At 49.1% G+C, this 13205-nt stretch overlaps 1 protein-coding gene across 1 annotated transcript in view; it reads left to right on the top strand.

Annotated features, from left to right (window-relative positions):
- Positions 1-13205, top strand: part of AGBL4 (AGBL carboxypeptidase 4) — a 1220133-nt gene that overhangs the window by 1090473 nt on the left and 116455 nt on the right. The window contains exon 8 of the mRNA XM_057744086.1: positions 8639-8753. Within this exon, the coding sequence (XP_057600069.1) occupies positions 8639-8753 (115 nt within the window). The remainder of the gene's footprint in view (positions 1-8638; positions 8754-13205) is intronic.

The raw sequence follows: 13205 nt of genomic DNA, 5'->3' as shown, positions 1-13205 counted from the left end.
TTTTCTAAGGTGTATAACTGTATAATGCAATTGCTAGGTCATAGGATGTGTGCATCTTTAACTTTACTAGGTAGTTCCAAATTTCTCTCCAAAACATACAACGTGACACTGCCACCTGCAACATCTAAGAGCTCCTACTGTCCCATATCCTCACCAATACTTTTGTATTTTTACCTATCTACTGGGTATATTATATGTAAAATACATGATACTGTATAGTAGCCAAGCACTGTTCTAAGCACTTTACATATTTTATGTTAATTATTTTTGGATTTAATCTAATTTATTGGCTTTATTTTGATTATATTAATTTTTCTGTGTCATAGGAATTAATATTAACTTACATATTAACTTAATATTACATATGAGAAAACTGAAGTTTGGAGAGGTTAAGTAATTTATCTCATTTTAGTCTCAAAATAACCGTAAGGTCAGAGGGATATGAAAAAGTCCATAAAGGTTCTGTAACTTGAGGGAGGCCGCATGCTGCCATGGAAGTGTCAGTGATTTGCCGTCAGATAAGCTTGGGGTAAAATACTGGCTCTGCCACTTCCTAGCAGTTTGGTTTCCTCAAATGTAAAATAAATTATTATATCAATACGTCTCTGCGAAGGCTGTTATGAAGCTGGCATGAGAGGAATGTAAACAAACACCCAATCCTGTGCCTGGCACATAGCAGGTCGTCAACAGATGTCACCTTCCCATGGGGCTCTGAGACGATGAGGCAGGTAATCTGCTTTGTAAACTATAAGGCACTCTGCAAACACATATGGGTCTTATTTTCCCTGTTCATATTCTTACAGGGCTGTGGTCAGGCACCACTGCCTCCCTCTTTGTTTCAGACAAGGAGCCTGAGCTTCAGGGAGAGGAAGTGATTGGCCAAAGACAAGCAGCTCATCAGAGGTGTGGCTGGGGGGGTCTCAACTCCCTGCTCCAGCCACCTCAGCTGCCTCCTTGGCATTCTCACTTCCAGCCTCCTTCCCGGGCACTGTCCTTGCAATAACCTCTCGCAGGGCCCTCCTGGTTGTACCAACTACTTTACTGGCAGCCATCTGTCAGTTACTAAACTTGGCAGCAGCCCTGTTCCCCCAGCTGATCAGATGCAACTATTTTGTCCTTGTTTGTGAAAAGACAGTAGCCTTACTAGCGATACTTCGTCCCTGGGAGTCTGAACTCCCATGTGCACCTCCTCTGTCGGCAGCAGACGGAGGGCAGGGTCACCATCCCATTTTACAGATGAGGGCTGAGGCACAGAGAAGTCAAGTAGCTCTCAGGTGCTCTCTCTGTTGACCTTCCTTTCCCTGAAAAGGAGTCTAGATGGTTCTGAGTTTATCTAGAGACTCAGTGCTGTGCTGCAGGCTTTCAGTCAACGTTTGCTCCTTGGCAGAGACTTTTAATGCCATCCCACTATGCTTTTAAGATCAAGTCCAAACTCCTTGTCATGACACTCCATGCTCCATGACCTGGCTCTCGCCAGGGAGCCTTGGCCTCATCATACCCCAGCTCCACATAACTTAATCCCTAGGTGGACACTCTTTTCCCCACCACCAGGCCTTTCCATCTGCTGCCCTTCTGCCTACGAGTTCTTGTGCCCACTTCTTGCCACCTGGCAAACACCCCTCATCTCCCAAGGTTCATTTCAAGTACCCGCTGTGGGCCCCCCTGCTTTGTGCCTGCCTTGTGAGTCAGCCAGTGGTCATCTTTTTTGCCCTGATTTGTTAGGCACTTGCTTTATATTCGTTGTTCTCCCTGTAAACCTGAACTATTTGAGGCCCAGGCCTGGATTTTAGAGTGTCATTTTCCGCATCTGTAAAATGGGCACTGTCTTGTTTATCTCATGGGGCTGTTGTGAGGAACAAATGCTGTCTTGGCTCTGGGATGCTAAATCTAAGTTCAGAAAAAGGGACCTCCAGTTCACACAGCCAGTAAAGAGCAGGAGGGGGCTTTGAAGCTGGGTCTCCCAAGCCCGTGCTTGCTCTTTTGCCCCCTCGGGGACAGAAAGCACTAGAGCACCAAGCCTCCTGCCTGGGAGAACACAGCGTTCTGGCCACCCCACAACAACCAGTGCATTTGACAGGTGAGACTGGGGAAGCTCAAGGGAGTGAGGTGGTTTACGCAGGATCACATGGCTAATTCATGGCAGAGGTGCTGCCGGGAGCCATCTCCCCTGTCCTGGTCTTCCTCTGTCCCTATCTCTGTAACTGTCCCTTGAGACACACAATTCATCCTTCCTAAGGCAGCTCAAGACAGGCAGCACTCCCCCACTTTGCCAATCAGGAATTGAGGCACGGTCTTCCCCAAGGGTCTCCCAGCCCCCTTGGGGACAGCCCAGATCACAGCCCCATGGGGCTCAGCTGAGGCTTTCTTCCCCAGAACCAGCCCTCAGCTAGAGCCCCCTCCCCAGCCCAGCTTGTTCTGGGGGGGGCAGGAGGGTCTAAGGCCTGGAAGGTTGATTGCAGAGGTATCTTTGGTCCTGTTAACTCTTCTCCCATTAACCGGCCCAGTGACCTTGAGTGGAGAACAGACATGTGGGGCCTGGTCGTCCCCATCTGGCTGGGACCTCGGTTCTCACGGCTGAGCTGCTGATGCACCTGCTTCGGGGAACAGAGTGAAGTCCTGTCGAGGCAGAGCTCTGGCGGGGGTGGCATTCGGGGGGAGGGGGGCAGACTATGACTTTCTCAAGGCTCTGCTTGGTGGGGAGATGGCTGCTTTTCAGTCACCCTCCCTCTACTGCTCCAAACCCCACTCCCAGCCTCTGTGAGGCCAAACTGTCCTCATTCTCCAGCTATGATGTGAGAGGTCAAGGTCGCTCCCGTGTGGCCCTGCAGCAGAGTGTGTGTGAGCTGGGTCTCTGGAGCTACACCACCTGGAACTGAAGCCCAGCTCCCCTACCTAGTACAGGATGACCTTGGGGATGTCTCATAACCTCCCTGTGCCTCAGTCCCTTTATCTCAAAAGGGAAATAATAATAGGAATCCTACCTCATAGGGTTGTTGTGGAGATTAAATGAGTTAATATCTGTGAAACACTTAAGATGGCGCCTGGAATGCAGTAAGCACTGATAAGTGCTATTCGTAGGGGAGGAGGTAGCATTAATGGGGCATCTGGCAGGTGCCGCTATGGTTCCTCTAATCCTTACTGGGAACCCAAACCCAGGCGTGTCACTCCTGTACCATGGGCCCCATCTTCCTCGTCTCCTTCCCAGAAGAGCCCTTAGCTGAACCCTCCTAGCTTATGCACCAGGGAAACCATGGTGCAAGACAGAAGTTTGGCCAGGACTAGACCTCAGATCTCCAACCTCCAGTCGAGTGAATGTTCTTGCGCTGAAGCCTCCTGGAGTTGTTGGGACATCACTCGCTGAAAAGTCCCATTGGCCGAGCACTTGTCCCCTTCAGACCCTTTGTAAATAAATGGGTTAAGCCCTCATGTATGGAACGCTGCTGTGGAAGGTGCACCAGCCCCTGGAGGCAGCAGGGGCAGTGTGCAAGGCTGAGGCTTTGGACTTGAGCAGGCCCCAGTTAGAGTGCCATCACTTTCACCTCCTTGCTGGGGACCCTCTGCAAGTCCTCAACAATCAGGGCCTGCTTCTCTGCCTATAAAATTTGGCAGCAATGTGGTCCTCCAGGAGCTGCTGTGAGGATTTGCTGAGCCCTGCTCGACGTGCCAAGGGGCCCACCAGGCCCTCCCTCTGGGGTCTCACTCTTCAGGGGTGTCCTGTGGGGGCAGGGAGAGGAGGGGGGAATACACACACACACACACACACACACACACACACTCACACCACCAGGACACCAGGACCAAGCACAACCTAACATTTCCCACAGAGAGGTGGTGACCTTTGCCCTGGCTCCCTCCCCTCCCCCACTCTGTTTTCCTCCCTCCTCTATCCCTCACCTGTTCCTCGTCTTCTCCTTCCCACTCTCTCTCCCATACAGCCTCACATATGCCTGAAAGTAGATCCACTAAGGGGTTGTCATGGGGCCTTTTCTTCCCCAAACTTGTCCTTCCATCTGTGAAATGGGCAGAGCTGGGGATAAGAGTGTAAGAACTTAGACTCTGAGAACTTCAGGCTCTTCAGGGTCAGACTCCCTGTGATTCCATAATTTGGGGCCCTTGGGCTCAGCTAAGAGCAAACAAGGGCCTGGTACCCGGTCAGGGTGGGGCCTAGAGTAGCTCCTGTCACGTGACCCACACTCTGAGCCCAGCAAAGACCCTCCCCACCAGTGACTGTCTTGCTTCAAGCCAGTTCTTCCCATTGCAGTGTCCTGCCTCTTAGCTGAGAACAGCAACAATAAGCCCTACACAGAACTCTCTAGAGAAAAATCATGCAGGCATATATGCAAAGCATTCTGCAAATCACATGCAAATAGACTCCTGGCTCTTTCCATCTTGGCTTCGTGGAAAGGGCATCACTTTGAAACCAGTAGAACTGGACCTAAATCCCAGCCAGGACCCTGTGAGACACTCAGCAAGTGATGTCACCACCCTGACTTTGTTTCCGTATCTGCAAAATAGAGCAGTATAATTACAGGTCAATCCAGCTACTGAACGTACAGTGCCCATCACTGGTCCATCTTTATTCATTCATTTCACATGTATCTATTTAGGGCTTTCCAGGCCTCAGCGCTGAGCTGGGCACTGACAAAATCATAGCAAAGAGGTAGAGCTGTCCTTGCCCTCCTGGAGCTCACTGCCTGGAAAGAAGACAGATTTGCACAGCAGATGCAAGCCTCAGTCCCCCAAACTCAGAGGTACTGGAAATATAACTTGCCTTACTTTTCTAAAACTGAACTCGGTTTCCATTTTGAGGCCCCATTCTGCCAGGGGCTGGAAACTTCATCTCAGTCATTTTGGTGTCACCTTTCCCCAAGACTGTGTGATTTAAGCCAAGACCATCTATGCTCCTGGGGGTGGTAGACAAATAGTCTTGTCATCAGCGTCATCATCTATCCACACTGCTTCCCTTCCATCAGTGGCTTCCCTGTGACTCTCTGGGCCTTGGTCACTGCAAAGCCCCTGCAGTTCACCACCATGTCAGACCCTGGCTCCTGACCTCAAGCCTCTTTATGTTTGCAGCTCTCTGCTTGGTCTGTCCCCCTACGGCCACCTTCTACCTTCAGGACATCTGTCAGTTACTATAACTTCCCTCCAAACCGCATTCCATGCTGTGGCCAGGGGGAGCTCTCCAAAGCCCAGATTGGACCCTGACCTTGCAGTGGTTCTCCCATGCCCTTTATATTCTTCAGCAGGACTGGCAAGTCCCCATTTACCTCTTCTGCTTCTCTCTCAACATCCTCCCACCTCCACACCTTCATCCAAATCAAATAAGAGCAGTGAGTAAACAACACACTTCCTATATGCTGAACACTTTGCTTACATTAACTCACTGAGACCCTCACAATAACCCACATGGTAGTTATTATTATTATTTTCTTCTTAACTGATTAGGGAACTGGGGAACTGAGAGGTTAAGGCCACACAGCTAGTCCAATTTCAGAGTCTGTGCCTTTAATCATGAAGCTATGCCTCCTGGAACTGAAGAGCTCTAGCAATCAGGCTGTCTTCTTTCTCACCTCCCAGCATCTGTGTAAGAGCTTCCCTGCCTGGGACAACGTGCCCTGGCACCCCTTTCTTCTGGCTCACTCTACTCATCCTTTAAGCTTCCATGGCCGCTTCCCTTCCAGCCCCGCTTCCAGGGCTCCCTGGGCTGTTCCCACCAGAGCCTTTGCCTGTAGATACAGCTGCTTTCCCCCCATGCACCCGCTGAGCAGGAACCTCTTAGGCATCTTGGAATGCCAAGTTCATGGCAGGGATCTGGCCCTGCGAATGTTCGTGGAATGAGTGATTATCAGCTCAACTAACCCTCTCCTTTTCCCAGGTCAAATGAATTCCTGGGTCCAATCTACCAAAGGGCATTTATCAGGCACTTGCTATGTGCCTTGCCCTGAAACAAGTACACTGGTTATGGTTTGCCTGGAGAGGGTCATCATGGCCAGGCAAGGTCGGCAGGGCCGTGAAGTCTGCTGCCCAGCTTTCATTTCAGATCTCTGCAGCTTTTCCTTCCTCTCCTATAGCCTCTCTAGCCTCCAGCCTTGCTTTCTTCCACCTTCCTGATTGCATCAGCTTAAAGGAAAGGGCCTGCACACTTGTTTACTGAAGGGGCAGAGACTGATCTTCACGGGGTGGATTATGTCTCCCAGCAGAAGGGAGCTTATTCTCCTCACTTGACAGATGAGGATTCTGCTACTTCGAGGGAGAGGAATGAAATAGATGGAATCATAGACTGTCGGTGTGGGGTGTGTCCATGGGAATCACGGGGGTCTTTCTTTTAAGTTTAAAGATGAGCTGAAACTAGAATCCCGGTTCTCTGACTGCTGGTGTGTTGGCTTCTTCAATTCAGTATCCTTGTCCCCAAATCCCATAGTCAGTCAACTTCATAGACCAGGACTCCTAGTTCTAAACTGCATTCTGTTTTTTTACTATCCCCACTGCCTTTCAACCTTCAATCTGAGTGAGTTTGTGAGAATACATCAGAATGTTCAGGTGCTGTGTCAGGCAGTCAAAATGCGGGAGTTCTAACCCAGTCCCACAGCACTCTTCCAGATTAGGTGTTATTACCTCTATATCAAGATGCGAAAACTGGTCAGAGAAAGCTAACAGCCAGGGAGGAGTCACAGGCAGGTCCCCAAGTCCACACACTCTGCTTCCTCAGTCTAGTGGAGGATGGCATTTCCATTCCACTCTTGCTTTCTCTGACATTTCTCCTCATATTCCTCTTCACTTACCACCCCCTCCCCGCACCAAATAAAAGTGAAAGATCTCCTCCCAATTTCCTGATCAATGGGAAAGATTCCTTTTGAACTGTATCTGACCTCAAGCCAAGAAATGAGTCTAAAACTTCTGCGTTCCTCGCCCCACTCTCACTCTGAGTGGCTGCAGCCTCCGGTCTGGCTTTGTTTCCTCTCATTCTTGTATTAGCATCCTAATCAGCAGCCCAAGTAACCTGCTCATCTGTGAAGGAGGATGGCTGCAAGGAGCTCCTCCGTTTCCAGAAGCCGTTCTCTGAGGCAGCATGGCCAGGCCCTGAGCACAGCCTGGCTCCTTGATAGAGGGCTGCCCTGGGAGCCGGGGTCAATTAGCGGACAGATTAAGCAATTATTAGCCCCTAACAAGGGTGCCTGGCATCATTACCCTGCCTATTTACTGGCAAACTACAGTCTTTCATATGAAGACCAACAAATAAATTAGGGCATCTGGTCAACTACCACGTCAGCCGAGAAGTAAATGATGTCCAACTGGCTCTCGGCTGCCAAAAGAGTCTCAGCCCCGGCCTAATGAAAAGCCCAAGATGTCCCTCATTGGTCACAGCAGCTCTGGAATGTGCTGCAGAGCGACTTATCATTCCAAGAGCTAAGTGCCTGCCACTGGGCACGTGGATTGCTCTTAGCTATCCTGCTGCTTCCTCCTGTCTGGCTGTCAAAACCTGCTTATCTTCCAGGGCCCAGCTCTAAAGCTTCTTTCTCCTTGATGCCTTTCCTGCTCTCTCCAGCAGGAGAGGAGTTCTCCTTCTGCACTTTTGGGAGGGTTTTGTGCTCTCCTATCACTTTCCAGCATTATAGGCATTTCATGGAATGCCAGAGCTCCATTTTGCCTATTTTTCTCAGGTCTCTCATGAATAAGTAGAAACATGGAGAAAAGGAGGGACAAGGCAAGGACCCAGTTCTTGTTTTCTCACCCCCTCTCCTGTAGATATATGCAGGCCATCGCCAGGATATCAATGAGAGCAGTGACGGGGTCAGATTTGCCCTTCAGGACAATCCCTCTGGCTGTAGTGAAAAGGGCACATTCCGGAGGTGGTCGCTGTCACCTGGGCCAGATGTGATGGTAGCCTAAAATAGAAGAGAGGCAGAGGAATGGAGATGAGGGGCAGATTTGCTGGACTCAAAGAAGAGACTTGGGGACTACCTGACAGTGGGAGGAGAGTCGTGGAGAACTCAGCTCTTCTAAATCTGGTGACCTGGAGGCAAAGTGGTGTTAGTGTCAGTGAGGAGCAGAGGGCAGCCGGCCCCGGAGTCTGGGAACAGGGGATCCTCAAAGTGGGGAAAGGAGCAGAGCTGGGGGCATTGAAAAAACCTCCCTGTCTTCCGTGACTTCTCCTCTCTGCTTCCTAGTGCACCCATCAGCCATATGAGCACTGAGACCCCTAAGGTCCCTGACTCCATAGTCATCCAATCTGATGTCAGCATTTAGCTAACAGGGTGCCCATTAGGGAGCAACTCTGAATTTACTGTTCAGAGTTATCCTGCCTCTCCCCCATCTCTGTCAAGACCCAGGGGGCACTCCAAGGCACAGCTCACATGCTGTCTTCTCCTGAAGGCCCACCCTGTGCTCTTAAGCAGGACTTGCTCTCCCCCAGCCCATGAGCTTCAATATTACATAAGGTTAAAACTGTCTCTTGGAAACGGAGATATTATTTGTTAAATTCACTGGGCAATACCTAATCCACAGCCGTGCACTCACAGCGGCTAACACAGGCCAAAATCACCTGTTGAACTCTTACTGTTTTTCCAGCTGAAGAAATGTGCTCCCTCCTTCTTGAAACACTTTGAGGTTAACCCAGATGCTTCTTTTTCCCCAGGGATCATTGACTTCCTCATAAGCCAGCACCCTATTGCTCGTGTCCTACGGGAACACCTGGTCTTCAAGATTGCACCCATGCTCAACCCTGATGGTGTCTACCTGGGCAATTACAGGTGAGAGACAGGGGAGAGTGCTTGGATGGTGGTATGGAAGCAAAAAGAAAAAGGGGATTTATTTTTGAGGAAGAATTTTTAGACTACCCCTGTGTTCATTAGAGGACGTTTCACCCTGGCTCTTGAGGATGTGACTAATGGGCCTTGGCTGTTCATGCCCAGTCACCTGAGGACACTTGCTGGAGTTTTCTGGGCAGTTTGCTAGACCAGGAATCAGGAGACCTATATCAGTTTTGGTGCCTACGTCCTGTGTAACCTTGGGGAATTCACTTTCCCTCTCTGATGCATTGCAGTTTCTCTTGCATAATTAAGACAGTAATTACCTACCTGGAAGGGCACTCGTGCTCATCAAAAGAAATGGTGGCGATGAGCGTGCTTTGCAGAATATCCCATGGTGATGATAACGGTTACCGTTTTGTTTCTGGTTTTCTTCTTGGAGATCATTAACAAAGGAGAATGGCACCTAAGATCATGTGAACAGGATTTCTCTTTGGCGTGGGCACACCGGCTAGCCCCGCACTCACTCAGACACTCACATCTTGAACTCTTTCTCCTGGCTTAGCACCATAATTTACAGCTGAAAATTCCACTGCCCCAGGAACCATCTGCTGAGAGAACATTGAATCCTCTGAGAGAGACAGTGTTATCACCCTTATTTCACAGTTGAGGCAACAGACTGGCCCAAAGTCATACAACCAGTAAATCATTGACTGTCTAACTTCACTGCCCAAATTATACAGCTTGAGAGCTGATTAGTTCCCACAACTCTCAAGGTAACATTCAAGCTCCCCAGCTTTGATGCAAGGCTCAGTGTGACCTGGTGCCTCACCTCCCACCCTCTGGTCTTAGAACTGTTGCTCTGGCCGCTCTGTGGGAGGCCTGATTCCTTACACAGGTCCTGTTGGTGCCTGATACCTTACCTTCATAAAGGCTCTCTGTCCAGAGCCTCCTGGTCCCTTCCTCATCTAACTAACCTTTCCTCACAACTCAGCTCGTGCCTCTTCTTCTGGAAAACACCCCTCAAACCCCCGAAGAGAATTGGTCATTCCCTTCTCTGAGCTCCCACAGGCCTGGCTATTGAATAGGCCTTATCCCATTTCATGGACCCCACTGGTTCTAAAGCCGCCAGAGGGAAAGCACTGAGCCTTAATAATCCTTGTGTCCCCAGTGCCTATCAGCAGGGATCAGCACATAGTAGATGCTCAAAAAGAGTTTGGTGGATATGAGAGAAGGAAAGGGATGACTTTACTGATGAAGGCACTGAGGCTCAGAGATGAGATGGGACTTGCCCAAGGTCAGTGGCAGAGCTCAGACCAGAACCCACATTTCCTGACATCCCATCAGGTCCATTTTAAACAGAGCTGGTTTAATGCTTTCCCAGAATGTGGCAGTTGGGTCCACAGGGGCTTCCTGGTACCCCTGGGTATGAGTTAGAGAGAACCCATGGGATGTATGATGCCTTAATTAAAGACAGTTTTGCTTCCTCTCTTAATTGTCTCAAGCGACGGCTCATTAGCACTGGCAGGTTTTATGGCTGCTGCAGGCCTGGGAGCAGTGCCTTCCCACCTCCCCTGGACAGAATGCACTGTTAGTGATAATGATGGTAGAAGGACCATTTGATTGATGTTAACATTTCTGCTTAATTACAAGAACGGCCGTGGTCAGAGAAAGGTCAATACTGTCCACTCCACACACTTATTTATGTCATCATCTGCTGTCTGGGGATGACCAGTTGGAAAGAGGTCTGTGACCTTGGCCAAAACACCTCCTGTCTCTGGGCTTCAGACAGTCAGTGGGGGTGGTGCTGGGGAGCCTGCTGCTTCCTATATGTCCTCAAGCTCCAAATTTTGCAATTTGGGGATTTCGGGATAAAAGAGCTCCACCCCTCAGAAATGGTTCTGTACCAAAGTTTAAAAGCCCAGCGTTCTCCTAGTGAGAGTGTGTGATTCTCATTATGAGAGTTGAAGAAACTCTTTAACCACAGGCATTTATCCTGTTGCTAAAACAGCTCTAAGTAGCAACAAAGAGCCTATCAATCATGAGAATTCACCATTAAAGATTTGGAAAATGAGAAAAATAGTCATGAAGCCTCCAAATTGAGAGCTTCAAGGTGCCTTAGAGGTCCTGGAGGCCAGCCCCTCCCAGAGTCACCCTCCCAACAACAGTGTGGTGTCCCTTGGTTTGGTGGGACTTGCCCAGGCATTATGGGGGGAAAAAGATTTGGAGTTCAAATAAATTTGGGAAACACAGAGTTAAGCAAAGTTGAACACATTCTTTTACAATAAGATTTTCCCATTTTGAATATGCTACTAAACAGGAATCCCAAAAGGGGAATGTAGTGACCAGTGTTCCTCAAAGGAACCCTTTTCCTGGAGAGCTCACTCCCCACCCCCTCCACCACCACCACCCTGTCTCCAGAGGTGTTGGGGTTTATTAAACACATTTTGGGAAATGCTACTCGGAGAATTCTGCTGGCCCGCTCAGCGCCATGTCAGGTGCTCACACACGTATTTCATGCTATTTCATGCTCACAGCAACTCTGTGAAGGAGGGTCTTTGTGACGCTTTCTCTGCTTGCAAATAATAAAAATCTACTCCAGTAAGCTTGAGTACGGGAGGAAAAGAAGGAGAGTGGGTGGGAGAGAAGAGCAAAGGAAAGAAGGAAGGAGGGCAGGCGGGAAGGAAGGTTGCTTGTCAGAATCCCAGGGCAGCACCCAGAGCCCAACTCACAGACCGCCTCACAGCGGTGCAGTCAGCTCTGCACCCCCACATGCTCCCTGATCTCCATTCTCTCAACATCCCCTCAGGAAGGTTGATAACCTGCCCTAAGTCGTGTGGCCTGTGAGGAGTGCGCAGGGGTGCAGGCTGTCCTACACGCCCTATGGCACGACACACCCCAGACCCGGTGAAGAGCAGGAGACAGGCCTGCCCTCTAGGTGCCTCTTCTCCTCCTCCTTGTCCTCCTCTTCCTCCTCTTCCTCCTCGTCCTCCTCGTCCTCCTCTTTCTCCTTCTCCTTCTTTTTCTTCTTCTGCATTAAAGAACTCTGTAATCTAATCTAGGAAGGAGAGTCAGATTTCCCAGATTTGATCAAGCAAAGCTTATATTTAATAATACAACTACCTGTACCATGGTATTTATAGTAGAATGGACAAGGTGCACTCTAGCATTTAGTGGCCCATGGTGGCAGCTGTCCCATGATAGATGATGCGATTTATGTAAAAGAGCAGCAGTGTATACTTACTAGACTGCTGTATGTGCTCCCAGACTGGCTTATGGGAGGAGTAGAGAGGGCCAACATTATAGCAACCGCAGGATCCTCTCCAGTAGCCCTCTGTAACAGGTAGGTAGTGTAACAGTAGATAACAACAATATTATGGCATATAATAAAAACACAAGACAACCATACCTTCTGTCTCACTGACTACACTCCATTAATACTGGCCATTTTTTTCAGTTCAGGTCTGAGGTTTAATGCCACTTCACAGAAAGGCCTACCTAGATTCTCCAAAATAAATTAGGACTCCCAATTATACTCTTTCAGAGCACTCTGTACTACCCTTTCAGAGCCCTTGCCCCAGTTTGTAATCATGTGCTTATTTATTTAATGACTGTCTCCACCTCTAGACTATATTCTCCATGAAGTTAGGACTTTGTCTACCTGCATTCCCAAAGCCTGGGACAGTGCCCAGCACAGAACCAGCCTTTGATATATACTATCCGACTGAATAAATAAACTCCTCAGCAGTGTTCAGCAACTGTGCTGTGGCACAGAGCTACAGTCCCCAGGTAGAGTCACGTCACCACATACTGTCAGCTCCCGACCCTTTACTTTCAGCAACATGGCCTCCTAACCCCTGTTGTTTTGATCTTACGCTGTTGTGACAAAGATACTGTGATGAGCTGCTGTAATGATTTAGTGAACTCTGGGTTCAGAGCTACACTTTGTTATTGTACAGGGCATTACACTTTAAAACCACCTGGGATCATTACCACAACTCTTTGAGAAAGGAAAGTCAGTTTTTATTTTACCCATTTAAGCAAAGGGGAAACCGAGCCTGCAGAGGTGAAGAACCAAGTTCACGGTCCCATGGTGTGTCCAGGACTCCCCACACTCCCAGACACTGCCTGTGTCTTACAAGCCAGAGGAAGAAGCAGAGAACTAGTGGTCTAACTCTCCCCACTCTCCTGAGCCTTCTTGTGCTGGGGCAAGATACTTCTCTTCCCTGGCCTCAGTTTCCCCCTGCCTTCTTGGAAGAGAAAAGTGAAGTGAAAGACACTTTTCATCATTTAGTAGAAGCACCAAGGAGAAGCTCTGTCTAGAATGGGATAGCTGCAGCATGGAGGAACCTGGGGGACATTATGCTAAGCGAAATAAGCCAGACACAAAAAAACAGATATTTTATGATTCCACTAATATGAAGTTCTTAGAGTAGTGAGAATCATAGAGACAGA

This window comes from Hippopotamus amphibius, chromosome 1 (assembly GCF_030028045.1).
Source record: "Hippopotamus amphibius kiboko isolate mHipAmp2 chromosome 1, mHipAmp2.hap2, whole genome shotgun sequence".
In the NCBI taxonomy this organism is placed as follows: domain Eukaryota; kingdom Metazoa; phylum Chordata; class Mammalia; order Artiodactyla; family Hippopotamidae; genus Hippopotamus; species Hippopotamus amphibius.
Note: the sequence above shows the minus strand (reverse complement) of the source record. Positions and strands in the feature narration are given on the sequence as shown.